Source organism: Colobus angolensis, unplaced genomic scaffold (genome assembly GCF_000951035.1).
Source record: "Colobus angolensis palliatus isolate OR3802 unplaced genomic scaffold, Cang.pa_1.0 Scaffold12, whole genome shotgun sequence".
Taxonomy (NCBI): domain Eukaryota; kingdom Metazoa; phylum Chordata; class Mammalia; order Primates; family Cercopithecidae; genus Colobus; species Colobus angolensis.
Genome location: NW_012113141.1, coordinates 1,387,922 through 1,398,403, shown reverse-complemented (window position 1 = coordinate 1,398,403; position 10,482 = coordinate 1,387,922). Strand labels below are relative to the sequence as shown.

At 42.0% G+C, this 10,482-nt stretch overlaps 1 protein-coding gene across 1 annotated transcript in view; it reads left to right on the top strand.

Annotated features, from left to right (window-relative positions):
- DNA2 (DNA replication helicase/nuclease 2) overlaps window positions 1-10,482 on the top strand; it is a 74,441-nt gene that overhangs the window by 11,531 nt on the left and 52,428 nt on the right. The window contains exon 6 of the mRNA XM_011929409.1: window positions 8,360-8,579. Within this exon, the coding sequence (XP_011784799.1) occupies window positions 8,360-8,579 (220 nt within the window). The remainder of the gene's footprint in view (window positions 1-8,359; window positions 8,580-10,482) is intronic.

Sequence of the window (10,482 nt, the reverse complement as noted above, 5' to 3'; positions counted from 1 at the left end):
TTTTTTTTTTTTTTTTTTTGAGGTGGAGTCTCATTCTCTCCCCCAGGCTGGAGTGCAATGGTGTGATCTCGGTTACTGGAACCTCCACCTCCCGGGTTCAAGCTATTCTCCTGCCTCAACCTCCTGAGTAGCCAGGATTACAGATGTGTGCCGCCACACCTGGCTAATTTTTGCATTTTTATTAGAGATGGGGTTTCATCATGTTGGCCAGGTTCGTCTCGAACTCCTGATCTCAACTGATCCTCCCACCTCGACCTCCCAACATGCTGGGATTACAGGCATGAGGTACTGCACCTGGTCTCATTTGATTGTTTCATGTGTATTTCTCTGTGTTACTAGCATATAGTCTGTGTCATGTGTTGACTATCATATGGATGTGCTATGTATTTACTGTGTTTAGCCATTTAATGCTGTTTGGCATTACGTGTATTTTCAAGTTTTGTTTTTTTTTCCTCAAAGTGGCATTATTATAATTTTATAGGGGAAATATGTTTTTTTCTGTTATTCATTCAGCAAATATTTATTAGGTGTCTAATATGTGCCAAGTAATGTTTTAGGTGCTTGGATCATGGTAGCAAAAAACAAAACAAAACATACAACCACCTACTTTCTGGAGTTTCTATACTACTGCACAAGTAAACAGCAGGGGACCAGACCGTGATTAATGTAGTGCCAAACAATGAGGAGGGTAAGAAGAAAGGGAGAATAGGTAGGTAGTGATGGCAGGGATAATCCATAGAATGTTCATGGAAGGCCTTTCTCATAAGGTAGCATTTGAGCAGAAGCTTAAAGGAAATGAAGTAGTGAGCCATACAGCTGTCTGTTGGAGGAATGTTCCAGGCAGGGGAAACAGGGCAAATGCCCTGTGGCTGACACATACTAGCTGTGTGTGCAGTATCTCAGCGAGTCAGTGTGATGGCTAGAGCAAAGTGCAGTAGGAGAAGAGCAGCAGTAGTTGCCCTGGAGCTTCATCATCCTGGTCAGGACCTGGATGCTGCTCTGATTAGAATGGAAGCCATTGGAGAGTTTTTAATCTGATTTCCTTTTTTTTTTTTTTAAACAGGCAGCATTTTATTTTTCTTTAAATAGGCATGACTTCCATGTATACTAATATTCTCAATGTTCTCTCAATGTTTTCAATATTTTATAACAGTTTGTGATCTAAAAAGTTTGCTTTAAGAGTATCCAGGCATGGTGGCTCTAATCCCTGCACTTTTGGAGGTCAAGGCGCTGTGTCAACTGAGCTCAGGAGTTTGAGACCAGCCTGGCCAACATGGTGGAACACCATCTCTACTAAAAATATGAAAATTAGACAGGCGTGGTGGTGGGTGCCTGTAATCCCAGCTACTCGGGAGGCTGAGGCAGGAGGATCGCTTGAACCAGGAGATAGAGGTTGCAGTGAGCCGAGATCGTGCCACTGCGCTCTAGCCTGGGCAACAAAGTGAGACTCCGTCTCAGAAACAAAAGAAAAGCTTTAAGGTTTGTGAGTCAGAAAGATTTGGAGTAGTTAGTTCTTTGGACCTATTCCCTGTGGTTCGAAGAACATAATGAGCCTGGATGTGAATCCCAGTTTGGCCATAATTTAGCCGTATAACTACAGCAAGCTCCGTAAATTGTGTGTGCTAGTTTCTGCTTTGATCTCATTTATTTTTCATTTTTTTGAGACAAGGTCTCACTCTGTTGCCTAGACTGGAGTGCAGTGGTGCGATTTAGGCTCACTGCAACCTCTGCCTCCTCCTGAGTTCAAACAGTCCTTCCACCTCAGTCTTCTGAGTAGCTGAGACTACAGGTGCACACTACCCTGCCTGGCTAATTTTCGTATTTTTTGTAGAGATGGTGTTTCGCTGTGTTACCCAGGATGGCTAGTCTTGAACTCCTGGACTCAAATGATCCCCCTGCCTTGGCCTCCCAAAGTGCTAGGATTACAGGCATGAGCCACCATGCCTGGCCCTTTAATGTGATTTTCATATGTATTTTTAAAATATTTAGTAGTTTAAAAAAAGGCTTGTCTTGATGTTAGAGTTGAGTTTGTTTTTTTTTTTGTTTTGTTTTGTTTTGTTTTTGAGATGGAGTCTTACTCTATCACTCAGGCTGGAGTACAGTGGTGTGATCTTGGCTCACTGCAACCTCTGCTTCTCAGGTTCAAATGATTCTTGTGACACAGCCTCCTGAGTAGCTGGGACTATAGACATGAGCCACCACGCCTGGCTAATTTTTGTATTTTTAGTAGAGACGAGGTTTCACCATGTTGGCCAGGCTGGTCTCGAACTTCTGACCTCAAGTGATCCACCTGCCTCAGCCTCCCAAAATGTTGGGATTACAGGCATGAGCCACTGTACCCGACTGAGTTTGTTTTTCATATTTTTTATTTCTGTAGTGGTCGTAAATTTTCCACCAGCTTCCTACACTTAGAGAAAAGCTAGAGTGAGTAGATTGTTTAGCTTTTCTTGTGTTTTAAAAATAAATTTACAGCCGGGCGCGGTGTCTCACGCCTGTAATCCCAGCACTTTGGGAGGCTGAGGCAGGCGGATCACGAGGTCAGGAGTTTGAGACCAGCCTGGCCAACATGGTGAAACCCCCTCTCTACTAAAAATACAAAAATTAGCTGGGTGTGGTGGCACGTGCCTGTAATCCCAGCTACTCAGGAGGCTGAGGCAGGAGAACTGCTTGAACATATATATATATGTATATACATATGTTTCATTCTTTTCATTCTTTGTTATTTCTTTGGAACAGATTAACATAGGGGATGGATATTGGGCTTCACTGTGATAAGCTATGTTTATCAAGTAGTCATCCTTCACCTAGTTCCTTGCTTTGCTTTATAATATTTCTGTCATTCTGGTCTTTATCAATGTTCTGTGACACTGAGAAAGTTGATTTTATCGGCCAGGCGCAGTGGCTCATGCCTGTAATCTCAGCACTTTGGGTGGCCGAGGCGGGCAGATCATGAGGTCAGGAGTTCGAGACCAGGCTGGTCAAGATGGTGAAACCCTATCTCTACTAAAAATATAAAAATTAGCTGGGCGTGGTGGCAGGCACCTGTAATCCCAGATATTCGTGAGGCCGAGGCAGGAGAATCGCTGGAACCTGGGAGGCAGAGGTTGCAGTGAGCCGAGATTGCGCCACTGCACTCTAGCCTGGGTGACAGAGCAAGATCCCATTTCAAAAAAAAAAAAAGTTAATTTTATCTTCAACTGCTCATAATTATTTATCCTCATTTACCCTCCTTCCTCCTCCCTCCCCTTTTTCCCCTTCCTTCCTCCTTTATTTCTTTTTGTCATTTACATTTGCTTGAAAAAATTTTTTTTTTTGAAGTGGAGCCTCATGTTGTTGCCTAGTCTGGAGAGCAGTGGCGCAATCTTGGCTCACTACAACCTCCGCCTCCCAGGTTCAAGCGATTCTCTTGCCTCAGCCTCCTGAGTAGCTGGGATTACAGGCGCCTGCCAACATGCCTGGCTAATTTTGGCATTTTTAGTAGAGACGGGGTTTCACCATGCTGGCCAGGCTGGTCTCGAACTCCTGTCCTTGGGCGATCCACCCACCTCAGCCTCCCAAAGTGCTGGGATAACAGGTGTGAGCCACTGCACCCAGCTGCTTGACATTTTCAATTACGGTAGATGTCTATTTTTGTAGTTTTTTTGGACATAAGCTTTTCTTTTACTTTTTGTTAATTGTTTTAGCATCCTGTCTGCATGTTTGCTTGTTTGTTTGTTTGTTTTCCTTTGGTGGAATCTTTTTTTTTTTTTTTTTTTGAGATGGAGTCTCGCTGTGTCGCCCGGGCTGGAGTGCAGTGGCCGGATCTCAGCTCACTGCAAGCTCTGCCTCCCGGGTTTATGCCATTCTCCTGCCTCAGCCTCCCGAGTAGCTGGGACAGGCGCCCGCCACCTCACCCGGCTAGTTTTTTGTATTTTTTAGTAGAGACGGAGGTTCACTGTGTTAGCCAGGATGTTCTCGATCTCCTGACCTCGTGATCTGCCTGTCTCGGCCTCCCAAAGTGCTGGGATTACAGGCTTGAGCCACCGCGCCTGGCCTCTTTTGGTGGAGTCTTAACCCAAATGTGCTTTTTTCTTTTTGGTTAAAATTAACCCATTGTTTTTACAGTGATAAGCATGATTCTCAGAATCCTGGGTTAATAAATTCTGCAAACATTTATTCAATGCTATATGTGTGCCAAGGATTATACCAGGTAATGTTGTTGTAGGGATAACCAAAGCCCTCAGGAACTCAGTTTATTGGTGGTAGATGAAAATAATAAAAGTGAAGGGGTTTGCTGGTGGAGAAAATGTAGGTGACAAAAGCAACATGGAACCCTTGGAGATAACAGCATATAAGGGACAGAGGAGAGAATAGAATCTGTTGAAGGAGGCTTAGGATAGGTCAGCAAGGGATTTGCAGTCTGGAAGAAGGGCATCATAGATGCTAGGGAAAGAGGGTGGAATTCAGACTCATCTTTGACTTGCAAAGAATCTTTGAAATCAAATCCTACTTTTTTTTGCAAAACACAAAATTAGATACATTTTATATACAATGCACTCATGCTAGCTTAATGATGGGGATATGTTTTGAGAAATGTGGTGTTAGGCAATGTCATCACTGTATAAATGTCAGAATGTACTTGTGCAAACCTAGATGGTGGAGCCTACTACACACCTAGTCCATATGGTATAGCCTGTTGCTTCTAGGCTACACACTTGTACAACATGTTACTGTACTGAATACTGTAGGCAGTTGTAACAACGGTAAGTATTTGTGTATCTAAACATATCTAAATATAGAAAAGATAGTGTGCTGCATTACCACCATATCTAGATGTCACTAGGCAATGGAATTTTTCAGCTACATTATAATCTTATGGGACCACCATCCTATGTTGATGAAATCATTGTTATACAATGGATGACTGTATATATAATTTTTCAAGTCACACAGAACTTTTACTGAAATAGATCATGCATTATGCCATAAGGGAAACACCAATAAATTTTAAAGGATCAGTAGTATCTTAGAGACGATATTCTGCAACTGTACTGTAACAAAGTTAGAATAACTTTGATTCAAAGTTAGATAACAAAAGGATATCTAAAATTCTCATGGTTTGTAAACTAAGGAAATGTTGATAAATGTTTTAAAAGGTCAGTCATAAAGGAAATTAACACATTTAGAATAGGTGGTTACATACCAAATTTTGTAGACTATAGCTAAAGTAGTACTTAGAAATTAATTTTTGCTGCCATTTAAAAAAATTGTGGTGGCTGGGTGTGGTGGCTCACGCCTGTAATCCCAGCACTTTGGGAGGCTGAGATGGATGGATCACTTGAGGTCAGGAGTTAGAGACCACCCTGGCCAACATGGTAAAACCTTATTTCTACTAAAAAGTACAAAAATTAGCAAGGTGTGGTGGTGCACTCCTGTAATCCCAGCTACTTGGGAGCCTGAGACAGGAGAGTTGCTTGAACCGGGGAGGTGGAGTTTGCAGTGAGCCGAAATTGCACTACTATACTCCAGCCTCTGCGACAGAGTGAGACTCCATCTCAAAAAAAAAAATTGTGGTAATAAACATATAGTGGCCGCATATGGTTGCTCATAACTGTAATCCCAGCAGTTTGGGAGGCCAAAGCAGGAGGATTGCTTGAAACCAGGAGTTCAAGATCAGCCTGGGAAACATGGTGAGAACTTGTCTCTACAAAAAAAAAAAAAAAAAAAAATTAGCTGATGCCTGTAGTTTCAACTACTTGAAAGGGTGAGGCGGGAGGATCTCTTGAGCCCAGGAAGTCGAAGCTGCAGTAAACTGTGTTCGTGCTACTGCATTCCAGCCTGGGTGACAGAGTGAGACTCTGTCTCAGAATAATAATAATAATAAAGCCACATTGCTTCTTTTTCCAGGGCATTGAATTTTAGTAACAACTTTAAAAGTTTCTTTTCCTGTATTCGATTAGGTATACATGTGACATTTCATAAATAATAAGTTTTGCCTTATTTAATAAAAGCATATCTGAATATACACCATGAACAAATAATGGTGAGAGAAGATAAATATTTAAGAAATTTCAGACCAAGTGCGGTGGATCATGCTTGTAATTCCAGCACTTTGGGAGACCAAGACAAGAGGATTGGTTGAGTTCACCATGTTGCCCCGCCTTTTGTAGACTCCGTCTCTACAAATTTGAAAATAATTAACAGGGTGTGGTGGTGCACACCTCTCATCCCAGCTACTTGGGAGGCTGAAACAGAAGGATTGCTTGAGCCCAGGAGGTCAAGGCTACAGTGAGCCATGTTCATGCCACTGTTCATGCTTGGGCCACAGAGAGAGAGCCTGTCTCACTAAGAAAGAAAAAAAAAAGAAATTTTAGATAAATTATGACTTCTCTGAATTTCACTATTGTGTTCAGCGATTCTGGAAGGATGCATATCTTCCATGAGATTATATTTGAAGCATCTTGAAATAGTTTTTTTTTATGAAAAATTATATGGGGAGGGGGTGGGGGGAGGGATAGCATTAGGAGATATACCTAATGTAAATGACGAGTTAATGGGTGCAGCACACCAACATGGCACATGTATACATATGTAACAAACCTGCACGTTGTACACATGTACCCTAGAACTTAAAGTATAATTAAAAAAAAAGAAAAATTATTTAAGACAGCATTTTTTTTTCTTAGAAAATATTCTCATTTGTTAAAAAATTGCTGTCCATGGCCAAGTGTGGTGGCTCATGCCTGTAATCCAGCACTCTAGGAGGCCAAAGCAGGTGGATCATTTGAGGTCAGGAATTTGAGACCAGCCAGGACAACATGGCAAAAGCCTGTCTCTGTTAAACAAAAAAAGGAAGAAACAGCTGTCCAAAAAAAGAAATAGGGGTTGACCATAATAGTATGAACTAAACAAAAATCAACTAAATCATCTATTCTAACAACTAGAATTATTTATTTTTAAAAATCTTCATTTTGATATGATAGGAAATGTTTTATTACTAGAAAAGTCATCTTTTTCATGTAAACTTTCCACTAGCTTTAGTATTTTATGTGGCTGGCTTTGAATCTAAAAGTGTAAAATATTTTCCCAGTAGATAGGATTAATAAGAGGTAACTCTTTCTTTTCTTCTAATCTCTTCTGCAGAATAACTGTAACTGCTCTGAAAATGAATAAATCTTAGATAAGAGAGGAGATTTGTAAGTTATTTCCACCTCTTCTCATCCCTTCAACATTTATATATTCCCTTTTTTTCTCCTTCCTGTGCTCATGGGTTATTTACCAATTAAGAGATTAAAGTCAGAACGTTTTTATAATAAAAAAAATTGAGTACTTACTTTAAATATTGATAGTGGTAGACATGGTTTCATTTAGTTATTAAGTAAAGAAAATGGGACACTTGGAAGTGACCATGAGCTCCTTTGAAGATTGTCACCTGGGGGTGTGTGGATGAAGTGTTGGGTGAATGAGCCCCAGACTTCATAGATGATGAAGATAGCCAATTTTTTTTTTTTTTTTTTTGCTACTGAGTCTTGCTCTGTCACTCAGGCTGGAGTGCTGGAGTGCAGTGGCACGATTTTGGCTCACTGCAGCCTCCGCCTCCTGGGTTCAAGCGATTCTTCTGCCTTAGCCTCCCGAGTAGCTGGGATTACAGGCATGTGCCACTCTGCCTGGCTAATTCTTGTATTTTTTTTTAATAGAGATAGGGTTTCACCATATTGGCCAGGCTGATCTTGAACTCCTGAACTCAAGTGATCTGCCTGCCTTGGCATGAGCCACCAGGCCCAGCAGACAGCTCATTCTTAATCAGTGTAATCTAGTGTTATGTGAAGGAATACATCTCTCATTTTTTAGGGTGCAACCACATGCAAGCCATTACATATTAATTTGCATAATAATTGTATATCAAAATACTCAAATTGGAATTGTGGCTCTAGCAATTTAAGTAGCAAGACTTGTAATCTAGGCCTGAGAAAATAAGGGCCTGAGTTAAGAAGATTATAGTAGGAATGACTGAAAGGAACAGATGATAAATACTGAGAAAGACTAAATTCCATGAGCAGAACCTGTAGGACAGTGATTCTTAAACTTGAGCATGCATCAGAATTGTGGAGGGTTGGTTAAACAGATTGCTAGGCCTCACCCCTAGAGTTTGTGTTTGAGTAGGTTTGGAGTGGGTCTTTGAGGATTTACTTTTATAGCAAGTTCTCAGGTGATGCTGATGCTACTGGTCCAGGGATCACAGTTTGAAAATCACTGCTGTAAAAGTAGGTAGACTCTTTCCCCTCCCCATATTCTCTGTGTGTAATAGACAGTCAGAGCCAGCAGATGTGAGATGAGCTAAGTGTTCTAATTAAGTGTTTTTGTGCTTTTTTTTTTTCAGGCCAAGTGATAGTAGTAAGGATAATTCAACATGTAACATTGAAGTCGTGAAATCAATGGATATTGAAGAAAGCATTTGGTCCCCTAGGTTTGGATTGAAAGGCAAAATAGATGTTACAGTTGGTGTGAAAATACATCGAGGGTGTAAAACAAAATACAAGATAATGCCACTGGAACTTAAAACTGGCAAAGAATCAAATTCTATTGAACACCGTAGTCAGGTATAAGTGTTAATAAGAACATTGTCTGTTTTATAGTTTTAAAGATGCAGTCTGCTTTGTATATTTTGGTTCAATTCAGGTCATTTTTATTTCAGTTTCATGTACTTTTCCATTTACATACATTTAGGGTACTCAACTTGTTTTATAAATATATACATGCTACAGTAGAAATGTTTATCAGCCAAGTAATATAACAGCTGAATTTGTAAGCCAGTGTTGCCAGATTTAGGCTGCCAAACGAATCTAAGCAGATGCTCCTAAGAAAAATAATTATTGGCTTGGTGTGGTGTTGGGAGGATCAGTTGAGCCCAGGAGTTCAATACCAGCTTGGGCAACACAGCAAGACCCTGTCTCTACAAAAAAAAAAACAACAACAACAAAATTAGCCAGGCGTGGTGGTGCACATCTATAGTCCTAGCTACTCGGGAGTCTGAGGCCGGAGGATAGCTTGATCCCAGAAGGTTAAGGTTGTAGTGAGCCATGACTGCACCACAGCACTTCTGCCTGGGCAAAAGAACAAGACCCTGATTCAAAAGAAGAAAAAAGATACAAAATTAGCCGGACGTGGTGGCGCATGCCTGTTAATCCCAGCTACTTGGGAGGCTGGGGCAGGAGAATCATTTGAACTCGGGAGGCGGAGGTTGCGGTGAGCTGAGATCGTGACATTGCACTCTAGCCTGGGCAACAGGAGTGAAACTCTGTCTCAAAAAAAAGGAAAGAAAAATTGATGTAAATTTATTCTTTTATTTCCAACCTTTATGTGATTTTATATTGATTTTTATCTGAGATGAAATACAGAGATCTGTCTTACCATTATGTTAAATTGAAGTTTTAAAAATTATTTTAGGCCAGGCGTGGTAGCTCACCTCTGTAATCCCAGCACTTTGGGAGGCTGAGGCGGGCACATCACTTGAGGTCAGGAGTTTAAGACCAGCGTGGCCAACATGGTGAAACCCTCTCTCTACTGAAAATACAAAAACTAGCTGGGCGTGGTGGTGTGTGCCTGTAATCCCCAAGGCTGAGGCAGGAGAATCACTTAAATCCAGGAGGCAGAGATTGCAGTGAGCCGAGGTTGCACCACTGCAGTCCAGCCTGGGTGACAGAGTGAGAGTCCATCTTTACAAAAAAGTTATTTAGCCGGGCGCGGTGGCTCACGCCTGTAATCCCAGCACTTTGGGAGGCCGAGGCGGGCGGATCACTAGGTCAAGAGTTGGAGACCAGCCTGGCCACCATGGTGAAACCCCTTCTCTATTATAAAATACAAAAATTAGCCAGGCATGGTGACTCATGCTTGTAGTCCCAGCTACTCTGTAGGCTGAGGTAGGAGGATCACTTGAACCCAGGAGGCGGGGGTTGCAGTGAGCCGAGATCACACCTCTGCATTCCAGCCTAGGCGACAGTGAGAATCCGTCTCAAAAAAAAAAAAAAAAATTATTTAAAAAATTACGGTGGCTCACGCCTGTAATCCCAGCACTTTGGGACGCCGAGGCAGGAGGATCACAAGGTCAAGAGGTCGGGACCATCCTGGCCAACCAACATAGTGAAACCTCTTCTCTACTAAAAATACAAAAATTAGCTGGGGTAGTGGCACACGCCTGTAGTCCCAGCTCCTTGGGAGATGGAGGCAGGAGAATCGCTTGAACCCGGGAGGTGGAGGTTACAGTGAGCCGAGATCGCGCCATTGCACTCTAGCCGGGGCAACAGAGCGAGACTCTGTCTCATAAAAACAAAACAAAACAAAAATTGGCCGGGTGCAGTGGCTCACGCCTATGATTCCCAGCACTTTGGGAGGCCGAGGTGGGTGGATCATGAGGTCAGGAGATCGAGACCATCTTGGCTAACACAGTGAAACCCCGTCTCTACTAAAAATCCAAAAAAATTAGTCGAGTGTGGTGGCAGGTGC